Source organism: Pithys albifrons, chromosome 1 (assembly GCF_047495875.1).
Source record: "Pithys albifrons albifrons isolate INPA30051 chromosome 1, PitAlb_v1, whole genome shotgun sequence".
Classification (NCBI taxonomy): Eukaryota; Metazoa; Chordata; class Aves; order Passeriformes; family Thamnophilidae; genus Pithys; species Pithys albifrons.
In genome coordinates, this window is record NC_092458.1 from 108,709,266 (window position 1) to 108,733,586 (window position 24,321).

The 24,321-nt window shown below is 37.2% G+C and overlaps 1 protein-coding gene across 2 annotated transcripts in view; it reads right to left on the bottom strand.

Annotated features, from left to right (window-relative positions):
- Positions 1-24,321, bottom strand: part of ROBO1 (roundabout guidance receptor 1) — a 310,605-nt gene that overhangs the window by 253,416 nt on the left and 32,868 nt on the right. For both annotated transcript variants that reach the window (XM_071563468.1, XM_071563457.1), the window contains exon 2: positions 10,288-10,614. In XM_071563468.1, the coding sequence (XP_071419569.1) occupies positions 10,288-10,614 (327 nt within the window). The remainder of the gene's footprint in view (positions 1-10,287; positions 10,615-24,321) is intronic.

A 24,321-nucleotide genomic window follows, 5' to 3' on the forward strand; every position in this document is an offset into this window, starting at 1 on the left:
CCTGTACAGAGAGCATCTAATGTGGAGCAGGGTTGGAGCAGGCTGGTCCTTCACAGAGTCTGCCCCCGAACTGGGCTAAGCCAGAGCAGGGACCGCAACCACACCAGGCTCACGAGCTCACATGCCTTTTGTAACAAGATTTTAAGAGGAAGCTTTGATAGATCTATTAGGTAATTAGCATAGACCATGAGTCAAGAAGCCCTACAAACTGAGGAGTAGAAGGCAGCATCATGCCTGCATGGGAGCTAAAATCTTTCCAAAGGGAGGTCACTCTGCTGGAGAAGTTAATCCAGATGTTCCCAGTCTAGGCACAAAATCCTCTTCTTTGCATCCTCTATGTATTAAAGCAAAGGGGCTGAATTTGACTTCATATGCTTTCTGTGAGAATGGGTGAAATTAAAATCAATGACACTCATCTGTTCCTGCAGGAGCAGTCCTGAGACCAGTCAGGAAGCTGAAGGCAGAAAAACAAGTCTCCCTGTTTCCAGCCCCTTCTACAGTACTGCTTATTACTAGCATTTCTCCTTTTTGGCCTTCTCTCTCTGGACAACAGAGGGTTAAATACACAATCATCTTGATGTATTCATCTGATCCATGAGCAGCTGGCATGGAGAAAGGAACAAAAAAAAAATGAGGCCCATAACCATAGGGAATCAGCAATACAGGCTGTACAGGAATAAATCTGGGGAAATGGAAAATTACAAGTTGATAATTTAATTTTTATCCCAGCACCACCCAAAAGGGATAATTTTTGGAACATTTCAAAGGGTTTCCAAGGTTATTTGCAATTAGCGCTAAAAATAGCTATGAAACATTACAAATAGTCCTTAAAACAGAGCAATGAAGAGAAGTCTTGTGAGGAACAAATAGAACAATGAGAGTTCCCAGTCTCTCCAGAGCAGACAGATATTCTTGTGACCATCTGAGAGCAAGATTTAATTTCTTCCTGCCGCAGTTTTTCTATCTAGACGACAGCAACAATAAGACCACCTTCTTTCCCAAATACCAACACACTTAAACATTTATAAAACTCTTTTAAGAACTTGATTTGAAATATCTACTTGTAAATAGAGGAATGAGGACTTTCGGGGTATTCCTGCAGAGGAAAACACCCCAAAACAATACTAAGGTGCTGGAATTGAAATATGTATTGATTCTCTTTCTTCTGTACACAGACAATATTTATTAAAATGAGCTAACTTTATAATTTTTTTTAAATGTTGTGCCTATTTTGGGTATAAAAGCCTAATTGCCTCAGTTAGCATGTTAAAATAAGGTAATACACAATGCTTCTCATTACACCTTTTATTAATATCAAAGGATTGGTTCGGCCCATTAAAAGTGGAAAAGCTACATACTGAGGAGATTTTTATTGTATTTTATTAGATAATTCCATTATGGCAGTTTTGAATACTTAATTATCTGCTTCTTCAGTAATTATTAGTAAGAGTCCAATACATCTGAATATTTTTAGGAAACTTTGCTATTACATCAAGTATTCCGAAAATGCTGGTTGATGCCTATTTATGAAAGGACAGACTTCTCCATTGTATTTATTGTTTAGTCAGAAAATGGTATATACATAAATTTTCATATATTTTGAGGAAAATTTGACCTGTTAATAAACAAAAATCGTATTCTTAGAAAAAGCAATTGAGAAGAAGAGACCATTTTAAAATATAACTCGGTAAATTCACACTATCAGTGGAGCCTTTCCTGTTTTAAAGCCTCACCACAGACTACACCAAAGAACTAATTCCACTAATAAAACTGGAGCCAAACAAATTATCTTCAGATAAAGATGTCTACAAGACAGACTTCTGCTGTCTGATGAAAAATTTAAGAACAGCATGGTATTCAAGGAATCTGCCGAATTATTGCCATCTTATTCTTGCAGAATTTTTTGTCTACGTATTTTGTATGCCTTTATTTATTTATTTTTCACATCAGAGAAAAACCTGCAGGTTAATAAGTAGTCTACCACTAGTATAATTGTTGAGTAAAGATAAGGCATTGAGCTGAATACCAGACTTTTAGCACTACCAGTTTCTGCCAGGATAGCATCTACTAACAGGAATTGAGGAACAAAAGCAACCAAGAATGCCTCTGCATCTGGAAATGGTTAGAGAAACCATGTATTAAAGTGTCCCAGTCACATAACCCTAAGATTGGTTTTACTTTTCTTTTTAGAAAAAGTGTTAGAAAAAATGTGACACTTTTTCCTCTTTTTTTCTCTTAAACTGGAATACTTTTAAGTTGTAAATTAATAAAAAGCCCCTTTTCTATGCATTTCCCCCCACTTTATTATGAACTTCTGGAACTCAATTACAGAGTGTATATAGGTAAAAATTAAATTTCAGTCTAGCCAGCATTAATGCCCAGGTCCTCTCTCCAATCATTTTTGATAGCATAGAAGCACAAAGAAGCCTCGTTTAGAGGGTCCACATGTGTTTAATCTTTGATTAATTGAACAAAAACTAAGAGCCTCCAGACATATTTCTTTTAATCATGGGAAAGATATCTTTTGAGTTGCTTTGCTCACAGGAGAGAGTCAGCAGATGTCTGTCTGGTCTAAAGGGAATTTCTCTTTCTCTGGAGAAAACAGTTTAAATAGGAGAGGAACAGACATATGCTGACTATGCACTGCTAACAGATGACGTAGAGAAGCATCTACTACCTCTGAGAGTGGAATGGGGCAGTTTTCAAATTAAATTTCTTTCAAATTCAAAGCAATCAGCTGAAATCAATTTACATACAGGATGCAAGTCAAGTCAGACAGTTCTCATCAAAACAGCTCACAGACACAAAGATGCAAATCTGTCTTTGTCAGCAACATGATCTTAAAGAAATATTTTAACAGGATGACAGTAAAAAGAAAAATAAACCCTGATTTCTTCATAATATTAAATGCAGCTGACACTATTGTTTTCTGGGGAATGATGATTCAAAATATTTCATCAATATGGAGTATTTACCAAATATTCTAAATTCATACACAAAATGTAGTGGCACAATGCAGATTTAGGTCCAAATTTTAAGTCAGAAGCAACTCTTTCAGAACTTCAGAAAAATACGTTTTTAAATGTAATATTGGGGAAAAAGCCTAAGTACTAACGTATGAGGCTTAGTAGTCAAGCCTTTTATTTGTCTGACTTTATTCTTCTGCCTTCAGGCATATGTCCTATATCATCATCTATGAAATGTAAACACTTCTAAAAATAGAAATGATCTTCACTTTATCTTGTTCTACCAAGATGTCTTGGGGGATGGAAGAGCAGGGGTGCAAGTGAGGGAAGAAAGATCATGAGTTTAAAGCAGAAACTGGTGGAAAATAGAATATAAATCCATTGGCTGAAAACAGCATAAAAAAACTCCCTTAGACCAGAGGAAGCTCACCATCCAAAAAGAAGAGGAGACAATCAGTGGTCCCATTTCATGTGGTAACTTCCACCAAGGAGCGCCCCCTGAACTCTGCTTGAGGCTCAGTCCCATGGGAAGGGAAGAACAACGTGCAGCAGAGACTGAAAACACACTCCAGTATAAAAACCTCCTTCTCCCTCTTCATACAATTAGAATACCTGCCTTTATTCATATTTATAGTTGGTATCGACAGTCTGAGTTGTCTTCCACAGGCTTCTAAATGACAACAACAAAAATAAGAACTTTGGTATCAATTCACTATTTGGTTGGATTCAGGAAAATGACAAACATCTGCCTCCGGCTCATGCTTGGAAAGGAAAGGTCCTGCATCCGAACAATTTTAATTCTACTTTTTTTTCTGAAACTAATGACCGATGACTCCAAACCTGCAAGGTATGTCATTTCCTCTTGCTTTAAGAACCAACTTCCCTAACTCTGGCTTCAGATAACCTTTTACCCATCAGAGCTTCCATTTCACAAAAAAAGACTGACATCACATTGTTTGATTTATGGATTTTCTGAGCTGCACTGCAATTTCTGGCAGACTATAAAATGTCTAATTTTGCTTAATCATCCATCCCAGCATGGCCACCATAACATCCTAAACTCCTCATCAGCTTAAGAACAATGTGTATAGTCAGAGTACCACAGCCAATCAAGAACTCTATTTCTAAATTCCCCTGTTGCATAGATTCTGGGAAGACACGTATGTATAGCAACAGCTTTCTTGGTTCATACAAAGCATGCGTGCAAGCCTATTATTTTGCCCTGACCTTGGCAGGAATAGGTAATTGCACTGAATAGGAATCTTATTTTTGCACTCTGTTGTCACAGTAGTCCTAAGCTTACTGTATCAGCACTTCGAAAAAGCTTTCACTTGTTGCCTAAATATCATTGTTATTCACTACCACTGACCTGTAAACTGCTCTGAGCACAGAATTAGCTTTAACGCTCAAATATCTTGACACACATCCTCAATGAAAGTCCTGAGTCTGGTTCCAAAATACATTGAAACTTAGCACTTCAGATCTAGTATGAAAGAGCCTTCCAAACACCTCCACCTCTCAACCAAAATCCTACAACATTAATTCTACAGCTGCAGACTATAGAATCTCCTGATTTTTATGAACTAATCTTTCATATTCCCAAATACATACAAGTTGCATTTTAGACAATATACATGCAAATTTCATTTAATAATAGAGCAAGATATAACTGTAAAATGAAGTTCTGCCATACCAAACTATCAGGTAGAAGCATATTGTAGTTATGGCATTTCCAGTAATGCCTTTGTGTTTTGGTTATCTGTGGGTTTTTAATGTTTTAAATATGTAGACCAATGCATACATGATGCATCAATGTATAAATTAACCTTGTAACCCTCTACAGCACAAACAGCCAGTAACTCTGATAAGGCACATTCCTTATTTTATTAATTTATTTCATGAGTGCAGGCAAAAGACACAAAGAAAGAGCTTTTTTGATACCATAAAACTGACCACATACTTGAGACAAAGCCCTCACTTTTGTGAGACTTTGCCAAATAAAACTGTAAGCAGCATAAACTGCACATGTTTGCCATCACATGGGTGCCTCAAATGATGGAAATTCTGATATGCATCCAAAATGTTTAATTCATTGTCATGCAACTGCACAAGGGAGTAACCTGTTGTTTGACCCATTCTCTTAACACAGCAGTGATTACACATAAGGTGTATTTTAAAACACGGAACATTTATACAAATCAAGTAATTTGAATTTTAACAATATTTTGAATAACTTGCAGATAACAAACAATAACTCAGAGAGACCATATCTTGCCTAAAATTAATGGAAAGTGAGAAACAATTTTGCAGCTAATTGAGCAGCTCATATACTGCATAACACAGGAAAATGAAGTACAGGAAAGTCATCACTGATCTTCAGATTCTATAGCAACCTTTCCTTCATCTGCCAAAGGAATCTCAGAACAACAGGGGATATTGCATTTTATCAACAATAAGTAATGAGGCTGATTAAACAATCCTCTCCACAGGATTGCTGAACCTATTTCTTGCAATTCAAAGGAACTGGAAGTGTTTTTAACCATGAGACGCCTACACCAACTTTATGTTATTTTTATGCCATTTAAATAATTTTGAAACTGAAAAAAAAAAGCATTTTTAGAACTAGGACAGTCTCTAGTATCTACTGAAGATTATGTTACAATAATGGCAATGCTCCATGTGAAATAATCATGCCAAATTCCCTTGTCATAAGTACACCCCTTCTTTGCAAACTCATTATGACAAGGCAAGGGGTGAGGGGAAAGAAAAGTGAAAGTCTAATTCAGTGGGGAAATTCAGATTTCATATTTTTGGAACTATGCTTAAGAGAGAAAGAGAACCTGAGTGCACATACACACACATATCTAGAAATATGGCAGTAAGTTTCAAAGAAATTGACTTTTAGTAGCTAAAAACCAGTTCTTGCTTTCCTTAAGTGGAGATAACTACAATATAAAAAGGAGAAAGGAAGATAAATACAGTCCTGGAGCTATTCTTGCCACTCTTGACATGAGTACAGTCCTACAAAATGCTACCTAAAAAGAGAAAAATAAAACATTTGAATGAAACTGTCACACACTAGAAAACAAATTTGGTCTTAATCAGGTGCATCCATTCACCAGATAATCCTGAGAGACTCAAACACATGGAGCAGCTGCAATCACCTTCCAGTCTGCTAATGCACTTTCTCAAAACTGCTGCTATTGCTCTACTCTGAAAAATGACCGTTTCCCAATTGTTTATGGGATAGCCAAAACAGTCTTCAGCCCTTACTCTGAGGATAAAGCACTGATTGCACTTTCTTCTCCCACCTGTAAAAGCTGACATTTACAGAGAGAATTACCCAGTTTCATTTTGACAAGGACATGCCCTTTTCACGTTCTTTAGGACCTTTCACCACTGGAGAAGGTGTCACTGGTAGGCAGTAATCCAAAACCAGTTACATTCCTCAGAAACAAAACATGGAGCTGATTTAAGTAGGTCTCCAGTGATCAAAAGGCTGAGTTCAGGAAGTCAGGGAGAGGGAGGGAAATGGACTTTGTAGCAGCCTCAGACTGAAGGGTGACTGCAGCCTGTTATCTGATTATCCCATCACCCACCCCTTCTGGTCCACACTACCCAAACCTCGCTCTTCTGCACTTAGAACACATACAGCAAGTCTCCATTTCCAAAATTTTGTGGGAATAAGATTTCAAATACAGATGAAACCAGTCAAATAATAACAAAAAAAAATCCCTCAGTTAAACAGGAGTTACATCTCTTTTATTTGACTGACTTGTAATTCACCTTTTTGCTGTATTCCCGCTTATGCAAATTTATCTCCTTCACATTTATGAAGATCCTACAGATGTAAATTACAGAGAAAATGTCATGTAATATTAAATTACAAAGCTTCTCTGCACAGGGTTGTGTAATGGAGGGTAGTTTTACCAGTCTCTAAAGTATCCGAAAGAGCTAGTTATTTGATTAAGAAAAGTTACAGTCCCTGAAACATAATCAAACAGAATCTAGTCAGTGGGGGTTCAAGTACATGTTTTGTAGGTTTAACATACCATTTACTCTTCACCAGCCATAGGATCATCTTGTTTTTAAGGGTTTTGGGGGGATGGGGCATGAGTTCAAAGAAGTAACTCCAGAAACTTAAGGAAATACAGCTGCACAAATATCTTTATATAAAATAAAATAACATTATGGAAAAGATGTAACAAATCCCCAATGCTATGGCATCTTCAAACATTTTGGAAGGGACACAAGAGGCAGAGATTGAATAAAAAACTTACTTAATTCAATTTGCTGATAATAAATGGTATTTAGGTCATGTTCAATGGTATTAATTGAGGACTAACACTGAAATACCTATCACAATTGCAGAAAATGCTGCATCCTCTGGATAAAAAGACATGTAAATGCCAGTCAAGTCACCAGAGAGAGGTCAATGACTAGAAAGTAATAAAGCAGAGGGAAAACTATCTGCAATTCTATGATTTATGATTTCAGTCTCTCCCCTCTTGTGGCAATCAAATTTAAAGCAGTTTTAAAAGTCCTTAAAATACACAGGTATCTAAAAAGACAAAATGGTTTGTAATACAAGGTACTTCTGAAATTTTCATAGACTTGAAATCCCACTACATTTCCTTCTTTGCAGCTGTGGAATCTATGGACAGTGTACTGAAGGAAGCTGTTCACCTTATAACATAGGTTACAAATTCTCTTTGTGGACTATCTCAAAGATGAGCATTTAAACTCTTAAAAAAATAAACTGCATGAAAGGGTAACAGACATGAAAATTTATTTATTAACCTGAATCTGAAGTCTACAACGTCCACTGAACAGTGAAGGAATGTCATTTAATTGAAGGTGTTACTAAATGATGAGTGATGGAAGAAAAGTGCTAAATTCCCGATTGTGTCGTGAAACTAACTGCTGCAGACAGGAGCTGCCTCTTCCACCAAGAGCCAACAGGTACAGTGCAAAACATGCCGCTGTTTTCTCGACTTCACATAACGTTTTTCCTTAAAATTGCAGCATCAAAGCATATAAACGAGTACTCTAAATGATCCTCTGTACTTCATGGAAGGTAGAAACCAAGGAAAGGCAATTTTCCTCCATAAACATACAAAAATTAAACTGCAACATAAGGATTTCTAAAACAGCAATTGCGTGTGACTACCTGTACACAAATGTAAATGTGAATGCACAGGTGTCCTGAGAAGCTAATCAAAACACTTTGCTGATTTGTAGTAATCCACCATGAATGCAGCAACAGTTTATGATGACAGCACTACAACTACAGTGCAGAGCTATTTAATTTAATGCAAATTTATTCCACCAGCCTTCAACTCTTCCCTTGTTCCTCAACTCTTCCGTGCTATTTAAAGTGGCTCAGTGCTTTTGCACTGTCACATCACTACCTTTTCTACTAAAATAGTAACTTTCTCTGTTAAAATTCTTTGTCAATGATCTCCTGGTATACAATTAAAACTGTGTATCATTATACCAACAAAACTTATCTCCAAATAAAGATGTTTTTTTTCCTCTTACAGCATTGTTGGTGGTTATTTTCTGACACTAGCCCTCGATACAAGGGCTCATGAGATCCATTTTGAGATGGATTAACAATTTCATTCTACATTATTGATAAATGGTGTATATTTAAACACTTAAGATTTATTTTTTAAATATTGTTTTGTCTTGTCTGTTGGCAGAAGCTCTTAAAAAAATTTATGGTGATACCAATATTTTACATTCAGACTCTGTCAGACTCTCCACTGTAATCACACAAAGATGATTTGAGACAGGGGTGACAAAAACATTCATTAACTATGTACAAGTTCATTGATGCCACAGTGCACCAACCACTCAAGTCCACCTCAGGTTTCCACATTCTGATGAAAAGTTGTGGAAGACACAGAAGCACTACCTGCACTTCAAACATTACTGCAAGGTACAGCTCAAACCAAAAGACAGTGAAATAAGCACAGAACATTAAAACTCATTTTAAGAACCAACAAGAAGTGTTATAAATGAAACAACAACAATTAGATAAAAATCAAAATCTCATAAACATTAATGCCCACATAAAATTACACCTCCAAGATACCAGATACAATGTTTGGGAGTAACCAATCAGCATATGATTTAACAGGTTTAAACATTTACTGGATAAGCATACTTCCAGATTCCCAGACACTGATTACTTTTATCACTAAAAGTGGTTAACAAAGAAACAGCATGGTCACAGATGTTAATCATGTGTATCTACTCTACTATATGTGAAGCTTGAAATCCTTGTGGTATAAGTATTAAAGTCCTTGGGATTGTCTTGAATGTGAACAGCACTAGGCAAAGGGCTGAAGTAAATTCACAAATTGATACTCTATTTCCTTTGCTTTGCTTAAAAATTATGAAAATCTATCCATTCTTCTGAAGTTATACACCAACAGTGGCATTTAACTTATCTAAAAGACAGGAGCCTCATCAGAGCTAGTTAACATGATTCATTTAGTTAACAGAGATCAGTGTCTTCAGAGAGTGACTCACCCAGTTCTGTGCTAGCTCTTCAAAATTATACCAGGTAAATTGCTACACACTACAAAGGAAGCCTATCAAAGCAACTTAGATATCCAACTTTGAATTGTGATGTTTCCTCTCATACTTCAGTACCTCAAAATTGTTATTTTTGACCTACACTTGATCCTCCATACGAATGCTTAAAAAAAGGCTTTTAACGCGTACTCTCTTCTCTAAAAAAAGTAGAGTTTAAAGGGTATACAGGAAGAGATAAGCATTACAAAGTGATGTGAAGATACCTGATTGCACCTTCCGCTGGTGAAATACTTAAAACTAGAGAGATAATTTGCAGTCCAGTTCTTTTAGAGAAAAAAATAAATTTTGTGTTTCTAAATCTGCCTTTCTTCTACTGTTTATTGCAAGAAAAATTCCAAACGTAGCCTTTTAGATAAAATCCTGGCTATCCTGCCTCCTATTACAAGCTACAGTTTGTGTGGTTATCTGGAGAGGAAAAAAACGTCTACAAATTGAAAGTAAGTATACAAAATTTAACAAACATTAAGCAATGACCATTGCAATGAAGCTTAAAAGCAGTGAGAACACACAAAACTGTCCAAATTTCTACTGTGATATGATACATCTGACTTTTTCTATTTTCTGTATAAATAATAATTAACCGTGTAATTCCTTCATCGCTTTTAAGTCACTGCCTCAGAGGCAGCTCACACTTATTTTTATCTTCAAATAACATCAAAGCAAGTGGCTGTTACCAAAGAGCTGGGCGGAGGGGAAAAAAAAGAAAAGCACTTACTTGCCACCTCCAGCGATGCATTATGACTTACAGCTTCCCCAAGGTAATTCCTTGCCACACACACATAGACCCCTTCATCCGGCCGGCTCTTGCGCCCATGGACTATGCGGAGGAAGAACAGTGACCCGCTGGGCAGCAGCATGCGGTGCGAGCGTGGGTCATCCTTGTCCGTCTCCACTCTTTCCCCGCCCTTGTACCACTCGATGGTGGGGGTCGGCCTTCCTTCTGCTTTGCAGTTTAAAGTTGCTGGTTCTCCTTTGGAAACAATTAGGTCGGAGGGGTGTTCGACTATTCGAGGTGGGAAATCTTCTTGCCGAAGACGGGAACCTGCGAGAAAAACAATGCCAAGTCACGGGCTTTTGCAAAGGAACTACTTAACTATTACCTCGTAGAGCAGCATTTATTAAGAACACCTATTAACATCTTGCAGTGAACAAAAGAAAACCTTAATGCAATTCATTGTGTGCGAGGTTCTCCCAAGTGAGTATGTTCAAAAGCATTTTTCAACAGAGGGCCTATATTACTGAACTAAACTGCCATATTCCTAAATCATACCAATTTATATATTGTTCTATTCACATATACAAATTTATACACACGTGCATGTGCATATCTAAAATTAAAAACAGATATTCTACAGATATCAGACCACCTTGACCAGCAAAACTGGTACTGTTCTAATCCACAACCCAAAGTCAACCTCATTCAACCTTTTGGAAAGTCCACTAATGCATGCAATGTCTACAGAGTAATTGTACCGTTTCCAGCACCCACAAAGTTGCTTTATTTTACTTGTACTATTGCCTCTTTTTAGTCCATCATTAAGAATCACCACAGAGGTACAAATGCATGGAGTGCCTGAGTGCTCTTATGCCTCTTTCACCAGGGGAAATTAGAGAAACATTTTACATTATAAAAATCTTACTGTCTCCAATATAGAAAACCGATATAATGTGAGACAAGACTACGCAGGATAAAACAGAAGTTTCAAGCAAACAAGGCACACTTTCAGAAAAACATTCAAACTAATGCAAAATGAAGCTGACAAGTGGCATAAAAAAGCCCTATAATTGTCTGCACAGATATATACCACAGAAGACTATGACAACCAACTCAGTGCCCAAGGATTCCAAATTGCAATTAAAGAGGTATCAAAATTTCAGCATTTTAAATTGTTAAATTCAAATTATCCTTTTCCTTATGTCACTCCTTCTTGGACCACAACTTTGCCATGGATACAATTAAGTCCCTTGGGTCATTAAATTCTGATTATTAAAATCATAGATACCAAGATTCTTTATTAACATTAATAACATGAGGTTTGAACAGCTGTGAAGCACCAAAACGAAATACAAGATTTATTCACTGCAGGTTAATAGACCATAAATTGATATGGAAACAGGGAAAGGAAAGTCCCAGGGACTTCTGTTTTCAATACATGCTAAAATATGTGCATGCAATATATATATATACACATATATAAAATAAAAATATTCTTAAATGTACAAGTCTCATTTTATTTCACATTTTCTTCACCTCAAGCTAATCAATGCAAATTAAATGTTACACTAATCAACTAGCATTAACCACACATTCACAAAACTCTGGTATTATGGCTTGACTACACTGGAATATGTTTGCATTTTGTATGCAGTAAAGTGAGATGGTTTACATTTAATCATCAGTAATGTTTGTGTGAAACTAACAGCAATAAGCCTAATCTTTAGAGAACGTAAGTAGTACTGCATATTGCAAGATTTGGGGCTCCCTAAAGCAAACAAGTAACTACATTTTACATTTATCTGCAACATGCCTAAGACATGTAAACCAAGATGACATGGGTAGGTGGAACAGTGGCCAGGAAGCTCATGCACTATTTTGCTGGCTACACACCATTGCACAACCCAACTCTGCACATCACTCTAAAGCCAGATTTTGAGCTGCACCCTCAAGAGGTAGGGCACAGACCAAATCCAGTGAGAGGAGAAAAGAAATTGTGCTAAAGAGCACTGCTCTGTTGCAGCAGCTGAAGAAACCTCTAATACACTTCCACGTGCCCTGAGAACACACCACAGCCAATGCAAACTGCATTTGTGTCTACTCGTCCTGAACTTTTAACACAGCTTTTGTGCAAAGCCCCTCTGCCCTCACAACTGGGCTGAGCAATTGTAGATCTCCCTTTCCAAGGTAAAAGTGCCTAGACAGGGATTAAAAAGCTTACTTTGTCTACGTTTTAACTCACTTCCTATGTACCTCACCATGAAAGGCATAGAAACAAAGGATTACAGAGCTAAACTCCAACTCCTCTAAGTCACTCTGGAAACATAAAAAGCCAATTTCAATGTAAGATGTTTAAAGGCAGTTAAGAATTGTTTTAAAAACTAAAGTTTTCACATATGCTAGTAAGTATGGTGTTTGTATTTTCACAGACAATGCTGGCCAACCAGCACACAGTATTATACAAACCTCCCATTGTTTCTGTCAGCCTGGCCCAGACCACAAGTAAATGAAATACCATTTTCACATACACTGTATGCACGCTTTCCACACTGACATTGAAGTGTCTGCAGTAACTTCAAGTACTGTACAGAGTGCAAGCATAAAGACTGACCTCTAAACTTTCTTGAAAACTGAGACTCAAAAGTCTAAGGAGGGGGAAAAATTCCTGCAGGATCGTCCTGAAATGCTCACATACATCTTGTCTTTGCTGGGTAACATTGGAGGAGATAAGTAACAGAAATGTCGATTACTTTTTTTTTTTCTTTTAATCCTAGCATTTTATGAAGCAACATTTCTCTAGGAAATTCCATGTAACTGCTTACAGCAGAAAGGGACAAAACTTGCATGATTAGTTGACTGGCACACAGTGAGCATTAACCACAGATTTAGTGACAACTGCTTGAAGGGTATGATGGCCTTGACAACCAAGTTATAATCTTTCTACGTATCTACACTTTTTTTTTTCAATCTTTCTTTTCTTTTAGCTAGTTATTCAAGCTGCATTTACGTTTTATTGAGAAGAAGCAGCTTCAATTACCAACATAAATCTTAAAGTGGGCACCAATCCTGTAATTTTCCTGTCAAAAATCCTTCCCAAGAGGATATTTGATAAAAAAAAATCAGAAGCAGAACACCTATTACATGCTGGATCTGCCATTAAATACACAACAGAGCTGTTTTTTCCTTTCCCCAAAGATGACAGCGCTGGGTTAGCAGAACTAACCAACTTGTGTTCTCTGCTTTTATTATAATTCCAGTCTTTCATAAAAAAGTCAATGGGATGCCACCAATTAAAGTATGCCATACTAATTATTTCATGCTGCTACTTAAAAGAACAATTATAAGTGAAGTCATGTTTGCAGTTTCTTGGACTGTGCCACAACAATTTTTACAAGAATTAAGACACTGACATAAACAGATGGGAAAGTTCAAAGAAAACTTGCATTAGATGAATAACAAACTCGTAGAGGGAAGATTTGCCCTAATTCCCACCTTAAAACTTCCTGTTGGTAGCACACACAAACACAACTTACTGAAAAACAGTGGGAAATGTGTTTATACAAAAGCTACTTGTATTATTAGGGGTTCAAACACTGTGTACCCTTTGTGTACAAACACCTTCTCCTTTAGGGGGAAAACAAAAAAGTTGTGTGCTATTGGAACAAACTGCCTCAAATTTGATCCATGCAGCCTAAGGCAGTTAAAAATCAAAACCATATCTACTGTCGATCTAAACCTGAGCTCAGGATGGATATGGAAAACCTCATTTCTCAAGATCTATATATCTAATTTATCACAACGCTTGTAAAACACGGCATGACAGACTGTGTCTTTAGCCAAATTCCAAACAGCCAGTATACTCTTGGCCCCTTTTCTTTTCCATTTCACAGACAAAGCATTTAACACTGATTTTCAGAGCACAAGATCACTTTCTTTTTTTATACTCTTAGTATTGAAAGCCTATGTAAGATCTAAGTAACTGGCCTAATTGCTCCCCAAATTATTAGTAAAATGCTAACAAACAAAACCACAGGTTTAAAAGCAGTGTCAGGTGATCCTTGCAAACAATTTTACTTCAACAGAAAGTAAGAACTTTCCCAATTTTCCAGTGTTTCCACTACTAACTTAACCACCTTCAGAAACTTGTCAGAAGTGGAGGGAAATATCTTTGTGCTGTTGTATGCAGACTGGAAAGATGTCCCATAACTCTCTTTCTTCAGTGGTCAGGGATCTCCAGCTAATCCTCAGGTTAAAGGCATCCTAAATCATAAATACCTCAATCTTTTTGGCTTCAACTGCCCTGTAATTCGGATCTCTCCACATACTTCTTGGAATTCTATCCTTTTGACATGCAGATTACAACCTATTCCTTTTTTACCATCCTCTTGAACTTTGTGTTCTTGCTGCTGTTAGAAGTCAACAAACTAATTAAATCTGTTTTATCCCCTGTAAGATTCACTCACCTTCTCCCCGCCTTAAATTCTAGGTTGTATTTATCCTCCCAAATCAGATGCATTTCAGAGGCAAGCAGACTTAGAATACTATTTCAAGTACATGCTACAAAATAATATCACATCATGCTACAGGGGAAAAATAACTAAAGGAAAAATCAAAGTATTTTTCTGAAAGTGGCTTTTCTGCGCCAGTACCTGCAGCCAACCTAACCTACTGGGTTTGCCTGGTTGCACAGACAACAAATAATTTTCAAGGAAGAACAAGAGAACAAAGAAGATCCACAGAGATTTTGCACCATTCATTTTCTTTCTCTCAAATTCTCCAAATTTTTAATATCCCTACTCTTTGTATTCTCCCCTTGTGCAGCTTCAATAAACATCTGATTTCCTGAGCTTTGTTGCCTACAAGAATATTGCATATTAAAAAGCAACTATTTTGACATTTCCACTGCAGGTGTTGCAGTCTTCTCTTCATTCCCAAAGACATGCAGCAATTAATAAATACAGTAATGCTGTGCCTATTTGGATTTACCCACAACAGTCCACTGTGTCAGAAGAGAAATTTCACTGCTTAATTCTACTGCATTATCTGATATTTTCTGGAACACTGATTAGGGAATAACACTGATCACTGTGCCACTTTGAACTCCGGAAGTAGGTGTTTGACAGAGCTTTATTTGCAACAGCTGTTCCTCTCTAAAAGGTGAGAATTGAACATATATTCTAGAAAAACATAAAGTTACCCTTTTTCCCTAAATCCTCCCATTACTTTGTGCAGCCATAACTGTGAACATTTCCATAACTGCTGTGAAAGGATGTCACCTTTATGAACACAAAGGTTCACCTGCAAGTGAGCGAGTATTTGAACAGGAAGGAGAAAAACGCAGATTTGGAAAGTACCAGGACTATCACATCAGTTGATTAATGCCCACACAGGACTACAGGTTTATTGAAATACATTTCAAGATAAGTTTAATGGTTCCAAATACTGATCTGGGAGTAGGCCCAATTCTTTTCAATAGATACCATAAAATGTGACAAGCAAGGCTCTCACTGGGGACCAGGAGAACCTGCGACTTCCCCTGTGTATTCACCATGAAGACTAAATACCCCATTTCTTCTTCTGAGCACACCATGGAAAACAGGTGAGCAAGATGTAACTGAAAAGAAAAGTCCTGAACACAAACTGATCACTCCCACCATGAAACCACTGTGATGTTCCCTGAAAGAGAAGTTGTTATTTCAATTTACATTATCATGCAAAGGAATCCTTTAGTTTCTCTCCTTTAATCACTATTTCAGTTTCTGTTCCTAATGAGAGATGAAATAGACTTTCTTTTTAATTATTTCTTCTACTTAGAGATACTTCTGGGTAAAGCAAGTTGCACTTTGAATACAAAGTCTGATATAAAATGTGGGCCATGGCTTTCAAAGTAAATTTTTAGGAACTCAAAGAACATTTTTCCCACTTAAAAAGACAGCAACAAAAAACACTTCAAGGTTAAGACACCATGAATTACAATTACATTTCTGTCATAGCTACCACACTATCAGGAGATGTCAGAAACCAGTAATTTACTGTTCACTTATGGCTTGAAAAAAACACTGGAATAATGACAGAGTGCCTGGAGTTTTAAGCCACGTCTGTCTGTCTCTTTGAAATAAGAGATTAAATGGGAGCTGTACTAAAAATGCTTCAAATCCAGACTGATCTTGTGCCTGGCTCTTACACTGAGAGATTTACCCAAACACTGGAAGCAAAAGACATTCAATTTACACAATGTTCACGGCCTGGTCAACTGAGCAGGACTTAGGGGGATTATTGGCAATAAGCTAAATAAACATGGGAGAAAAATAATAATATTATATATATATATATATATATATATATATATATATAATGTATTTATGTAAATGGTTTATTTCTGTTCTTTATTGTGCAGTAATTCTGGACATATATGATTAGGTCAGAAAAAGTCATACATTTCTAGGCAGAAAGTTTTCTGGAAAGATGTACTTCTTATAGTCATTTAAATACTTTGCCTGGTGGGAACAGCAAAAAAAATTGTCAGATACTGCATTGCACAGATATTAACACTGAGCCTATGTTTTAATACCTGAAGACATTTTTCCCAGGAGATGCCAAAAGATTCTAGCTCCCTGAAATAATCACTTTTAACAAGGCAGCTCAAAGTGGCAACAGTAAGTGTTATGCTTTAGTTTCTTAATCCAAAATTACATACAACCCTTCCAAACTGCTCTTGAACAAACCATTTTTTTTCCAGAGATGTAGCTTTACAGTCAACCTTTGTGCCACAAACACATGGTACTATAGTTTGTCCAGCAGTTAGCATAAATAAGTCCTGACCTGGTTATTCATTACATTAGCTAGAATATAAATTTAAAATAATATTTATATTGCACTCTGTAAGAGCTTGACATTTACATAAAACCTCAGGCAGTAGTTAATGTTCCCAGAGTAAGAAATTGGTCAGTTTTAGTTTTTCTTTCCTTCAGTTCTGCTTTCTCGTAAGATATTTATCTCATCTGACTTTAGCTGATACTTGAATAGTTTCAGATAACAGCATCTAGAGAGCTGACCTTGGAAACAAAAACTCAATAAGAACAACAACATCCCACACCAAACTGGTATGTTGTGAATACTATTTTCCCTTAAGGAAAACATTAATGAAATTACAGAAGCGCTTTCATTAATAGCGCAAAATCAACTCTGACCCAGAGAGCAACCACACTGTATTTAAAAAACAAACACAATGATAATAAAGTCTACTTTGTTACTCATTTTGTCTTTGAAACGGCTGGAGTAATGCTGGGAGGTATTTTCTACAACTGGGATGACACTGCGAAAAATTGCACAAGAAGTCTGACAATGACTGAGATGTATCTGAAGGCAAGCTCATCTCTGGGGATTTGGATGTGACCAGCTGTCAATGACCACATCAAAGGAGTGAAGCAGTGGGGTCAGAAAGGTACAGCAGAGCACAAAGACATTGTGAGAGCTGCACAGACCCTGGAATGGCTGTCGAGAGCATAGAGAAAAAGAGGGGGCAAAGGACTACGGAAGGGCTGCAAATATTAAGTAAAGTTCAAGTAAAAAGCAACTGGAAGACCACTGGGGAAACAGATCCTTAAAGTATATTAAAGTGATAGGATTTGATGATAATTGGATAATTTTGTGGACACCAGAGATGAAAAGATACTGGAAATGACCACAGGTTAAACAGAGGAGTTGGGGCACAGTAGGAAGATCTGACACAGCTCAGAGCAATCAGTGCTGCCCTATCCTCTTATTCCCTGGCAGATTGTACTCCCTACAAAGGCAGGCCTGACAGCTCTGATCTGTTGTCAGCAGCTTGAGAAAAAAAAAAAAAGACAGAGTAAATGGGAAAGTGTGGGTACAGAGCCTGGCATGAGTCACATAAGAATTGCCAGTTCCAGGGCTTGGTTTTCTATTGAGTGGGGAGGGAAGGAGGATTAGGAAATAAAGAGACAGTCAAGCTCTCCTCTATCTTCGATCCTGTTTTATGCCAGACAGGAAGGGTATTTCATTGGCTGTGAACCACTGGATTGCCACCTGGGACAGGAAAACAGGACTTGGCGAAAAATAGTAAGACTGCACCAAAACCAAAGGAAAAGTCTTCGCTGCACTGAAGGAACCAAATGAACTTCCAATGTCTAGGACTCAAAATTATGTAGATACATTATATAAATTATTATTGCATTAATATAGTTACATATTTTATATATGCTCTGTATTTTATTTCTATACATTGTGTTGATAAATCAGATGCCAGACACACTGGTACAGAAAAATTTTACTTCACCCATAGGTTTGCTTGCAATCAATGTCAAAGATTTCGCCTATTTTGGTGTGATTATAGCACAATAGACTATTTTATTCCAAGGCGTATAATAGATGCACAAAGAAACATAACACAAAATATCCTTTTGGATGATCATACTCATTCATAGAAATTGATCCAAAGATATACATGGGGTTTGGGTTAATTTTTTTTAATTAATGTAGTCACAAATATAACACATTCCCTTTATAGTATTTCAGATGGGTTGCCCCCACGTTCTTCCAGACTTTTCCAAGTCACCTTCTGCCATGCTTAGTAACACCAACTTCTAATTTTTAGTTCCAGATTCACTGTGAGATCGAATCTGATATTAAACAATTTTATGTTCAAATGTCTGATATGCTTAGAGAAAGGAAAAAAAAAATCCCCATTTCTGCAGGGCTGTTGGGAAGCCACAGAAGCAGCAATTCTCATTTGGGCCAGGGGTTTTCTTTTCTCAGCTGGATCAGCCAACACTCCTCAGCTCTGCGACAACAGATGCCCAGTATTGTAACACCACAGTCAATGGCATTCCTGGGGTGTGCCTGTGCCCGTTTTGGTACATCTCATACAAACAATATTGTCACTTTTTTCTTGTTCCCGAAAAGAATTTAAAGAGAATTGAGGAGGATTCAAAACACCTGTTCAAAATCCTGCTTTTTAAGATGATTGCAAATTTCCTTTAGATGTAAGGGTGAGGGAAGCATCAAAACTGTCCTCATGAATCCAAATGTAAGGTATTTAAAGGAGAGGTATGTCAAATCACAAATAAATTTGTTTTTAATCATTCAGTGCTCATAATTTTGAAATTCTGAACTATGAAATAATAAGAATCACTACTAAGCAGTTCTCTTATGGTTACTATTTGAATGTCACAATAAAATTTGTAAAAAAATTGGAGTAAAACAGCTTTATTTCACTCCCTTTAAATTCATTGAGTTTTTGCACACAACACTGGCATGTTTTAGTTGCATAAGGAAGAATGGAAATTTAAATCCAAACTAAAAGAAAATTCAAAGAGTTGTTTACAATTACATAAAATGTATGGATCAGTATCAATCAAAATATTTCATAACGGTTAAAAATCTTAAATCAAATAATCTCTTCCTTAAAAGCTGTCTATCCCCACCTTTTTTTGAGAACATACTTTTTTCAAGTAAATGGGCACTGAAAGTATAAAAGATGCATACTTTCGGGGGAAAGCAATAAATAACTCCTCACGAGTTACTCTGCATAACAATTAACATGATTGTCACCATCTGGTGACTGAAGGTATTTTCCTACTGCTAACTCTCACCTATAAGTGATGTGTCAAAACAGCAAACTTCCACCTAAAATAAACTCTTACCTATCAATGCCACTGAAATAATCTTTTTCTGACTAACACTGCACTGTCTTCCCTTTCACTTTGTCTGGATTCCTTGTCCCTCAACAGGCCAGAAAGTGACAGAATCATTTAGGTTGGAAAAGACCTCCGAGACCATCAACTCCAACCTCTGACTCACCCCCACCCTTGTTAATTAGACCATGGCACTGAGTGCCACGTCCTGTCAGTCTTCAAGACCTCCAGGGATGGTGACTCCACCACCTCCCTAAACAGCCTGTTCTAATGTTTAGCAACACTTTTCAGTGAAGTCATTTTCCTCCTCATGTCCAACCTGAACCTCCCCTGGCACAGCCTGAGGCTCTGTTCACTTGACCTGTCCTTAGTTCCCTGGAGAACCCCCATCTTGCTACACTCTCAGGTAGTTGTAGAGAGTGATAAGGTACAACCTGAGCTCCCTTTTCTCCAGGCTGAACACCCCCAGCTCCCCTCAGCTGCTCCTCATAGGACTTATCCTCTAGACCCTTCCCCAGCTCCATTGCCCTTCTCTGCTCCAGCACCTCAATGTCTTTCTTGCCATGAGGGGCCCAAAACTGAACACAGGACTCAAGGTGCAGCTTCACCAGTCCCCAAGTACAGAGAGATTTGATTTTTTGTTTTCTCAAAGGTACTTGGATTCCAAACTCAAACTGAAAATCGGAGATTTTCCGCATGCCCATTTCTTTTACAACTGTTTCTACCCACACCTTTGCATGAAGTGTAACTACAGTGCTAGAACTGAATCCAATTGCAGGTGAATGGCCTCGCACATGGAAAGCCACATCCCAGGACACCCTTAAATGTGAGATTAGCTCAGTTGGTTAAAACTTGGTTGCAATAATGCCAAGGTCATCATGGTGTTCAATCTCCTATGTCGGCCATTGACTTAAGAGTTGGACTCGATGATGCTTGTGGATCCCTTCCAACTCAGAACAGTCTGTGTGTGTGATTCTGTGTGTACCCAAGTATATGCCCAGAAGACTACCAGAGACTGAGTAATCTTTGATAGATACAGAACCATTATCATCTTCAATTGTTTTCCCAGAGCATGACTGGTGAAAACCTTGTGAAAAATTACCAAAAACATAAACCAACATTTTTGCCACTCCTACACCTTCCCAAATGGATTTCAGTTCTGGTTGTAGTGCAAATGGTACCCAAACTTCAATACATCACAGTGAAACTTTGATACTGTAAAGTGGCTAAAACAGGGCCTAGAGAAGTTCCAGTAACCAGGCTTGTGCACTTATTCCTTCCTAAACCTTAAGCCATCTTGATCACCTACACTTTTGCACCCTGAGTCCTCACACTGTGAGCTCTGAATCCTGTTCTAAGAGGAAAGCCCTGTGGAAGATGCCAAGAAACAAAACCAAGCAGGGAATTGCTTAGCTCCCTATACTTCTCCTCTACTAATGCATACTGCAATATTTCAGTTATACCAAAACTAAAATAAAACCCACACAGAACAAAAAAACAGTTCACTCCAAGAGCTACTTTGAAGTGACTGTAGTAGGAAACATCACCCTTTTACACAGTGGAGAAGCACAAACAAGAAGCTCACTGAAACTTCTCCATGATCTCATACCTGTGATGTTTCAGCCAAAGAAATGTTATCCATATGAAGAGTAAAAGGAAAGGCAGACCATGGTACCTGCTATGAAAGGCACTGCTCCACGTACCAGTTTTGCAATGCCAAATGAAACACATGAGAATAACTGAAACAGAAAAGTACAAATGACTTTCATTTTTACTTTATTGATAAACTATCCTCTCAACTTTCTCAACAGCATGACTTCCAGTTAGGAAGATTCTACACTATATACACAGCTACACATATATAAAAAATACAGTTCGCAACATGTCTTTTAGTTGTTTCTGACTCATCTTACACTACAACACAATTTGTGAATTATAAAAAAGCTCAAAGAATTAAAATTATATTTAACAGCTCTCTATAAAATTAATAGGAGAAAAAGCACACTTTATCAAGTTGTTCTGATAAAAGAAATGCTAAAAAGAAATGTTGGCAGATTATTTTCCTGAATATTCATACTGAATTGTTCAGAAAAACTGTAGTTAATAGCCCTAGTGTTCAGCAGACTGAAATGTATTAAAACATGTAAAGCAAAGCTTTTGAGATGTCCTGTATGATAGCCACATTCAAGGGACTTATTCAAATAGCACCACTTTTCAGCAAGTTATTGACTTCTTCGAGTCAAAGTACTGAACCACAGTTTTAAGGATAATTGTCTGAAGTCATTTATACTTTAAAGAAAACAAAATATTTGAAATGGGCTTTTAAAGGATTAGTAACAAATCCCTAGAGGAATGCAGCCCACCTCAGTAAATTTCCAACCTTAAAAGCAAATTCTGACATATGCAGGACGTTAATGAAGACAGTGTTTATACCTTACATAGCATGTTAAGTGTGAGAACTTTACAGATAAACAAAAATGCTGTTCACTGCCTACTGAAGCTTATAATGGAAAGAAAAGTTCAAGAATGGCAGTAGCTTATGGTTGTTGATGATAAGACTTAAGGATATGAAGAACATCATTAATAGTATGAGAAAAAGCTAAATATTCAATTATTTGATCAAAATACAAAAGTCAGGGGTCTATTTTTAATCATTTTAATTAATTTATCATTATTTTAATAGCTAGATAAACAACTTGCTTTCATATTACTATTATAAGGGGGTTTGGTGAAAGGATCAGTACTGAGAGACACAGCGATCAATATTCAGAAGTCAAAAATGGAAAAAGGAAGGAGAAGAGAGAGGTAAGAGAAGGACACAGTGCTACACAACCATGAGGCTGAGTCAAAAGCAAAGGTGAATATAAAAATGAAGGGAGGCAAGAGACACAGACCTCAAGAGCTTTGTAGAGCTGTTCAAGAAATTAAAAAAAAAAACAAAACAAACAAACACCAGCAAGTGAAAATGAGAAGAACCAACCTGTATGATTTGAGAACATTCTAATGCATAGTACAACATCACCATTGGCACACAGGCAGGTTCATGTGGTTTGCACATGTAAGTGCAAATTATAATGAAGCCTTCACAATTATTAAGGAGAATAGCAGTTTGAAAACAAGGGAAAGGATTCATTATTTTTATTATTACTTCTAACAGCAATCACTGGGACAGGAGACAAGGTTCAACTAACCAGAAAGGTAGGTTCTTGCCAGAATTAATAAGCTTTAGAGAAATCTGTGCACTCAGAAATATTACACAGCTTTTTTAAAAAAAATGTATCAGTAGTTCAAGTAGAAGAGATTATGTCTCTGCACAAGGCTTTCATAAGTTAAGACACCCCTGCACAGAAATGCAAGTGGAAGAAGAGCAGCAGCTACCTATAAAAACAGGCAGCTAGATACAGAGAACTCAACTAAGTATGCTCCATCAGCTGAGGAAAGCTAATATTCTCCAGTCTGTAAAACTCCAAGGTATGATTATGTTATTAGAGTTTCCCTTCCAACAAATTAAATTGCATTTTACAGGGATGTAGAAATGCTGCTGAAAAGCTACTTATATTCATAAAAAGAAAAAAAAATGATCTCATGTACAAGTGTCTCAGCTTCTACTTCTCAGGATTATGGCAATACCTCTATAATGCAGGGAAGTTACCTGAGTTGTAATAAACTGGAGTGGGTAATACAAAGTGGACTACTTTTAGTTCCCACCTCCACACCCTGCCTCCCCCTCTCCTTCCTCTCATGGTTTCTCCATGCAGAACTTATCCAACTCCTCCTGAGAGGTGGAAGTTGGCTGGCACCTTTACTGCCAACACATAACATAAATCTCACTACAAGCTTTCCCTGGTCAAGTAGCTACATCCATCCCTGTCACAACTCAGGCAGACCATCAAACATGACTGGAGAGGTGGGTACAAGGACCCAAAGGTTTTGTTTGTTTTCAGCCTTGCAAAGGACTATCCAAGGTTTTAAGCACTCTTTTTTTGCAATAAGGTTTTCAAGGCTAAACTACATTTTTTTGTATCATGACTGTAAGTACAGCACAGTTTCTAAATGCTAAAAGGCAACAAACGCACAGACTTTTCCACTTTATGTAAAGAGCCATTTGAAACAAAACCCTAAATTAAGGCTTCCTGAATAGGCTGAAAGCCTTCAGTGGGACTAATTAGACAGAACCACTAGGCCTTGAGGCTCACAGCTGCTCACCAGTACCCACTGCAAAAAATGAGAATTAAACGCATGGTTAGAGGTTTGAATTGATTAACGGGCATCAGTTGTTCCTCCTCTACAGGTAAAGCCCTAATATCAATCTTTTTATTTTCTAATATACCATTATATGACTAATTAGTAGGCATTATGGCACATAGATCAGTTTAAA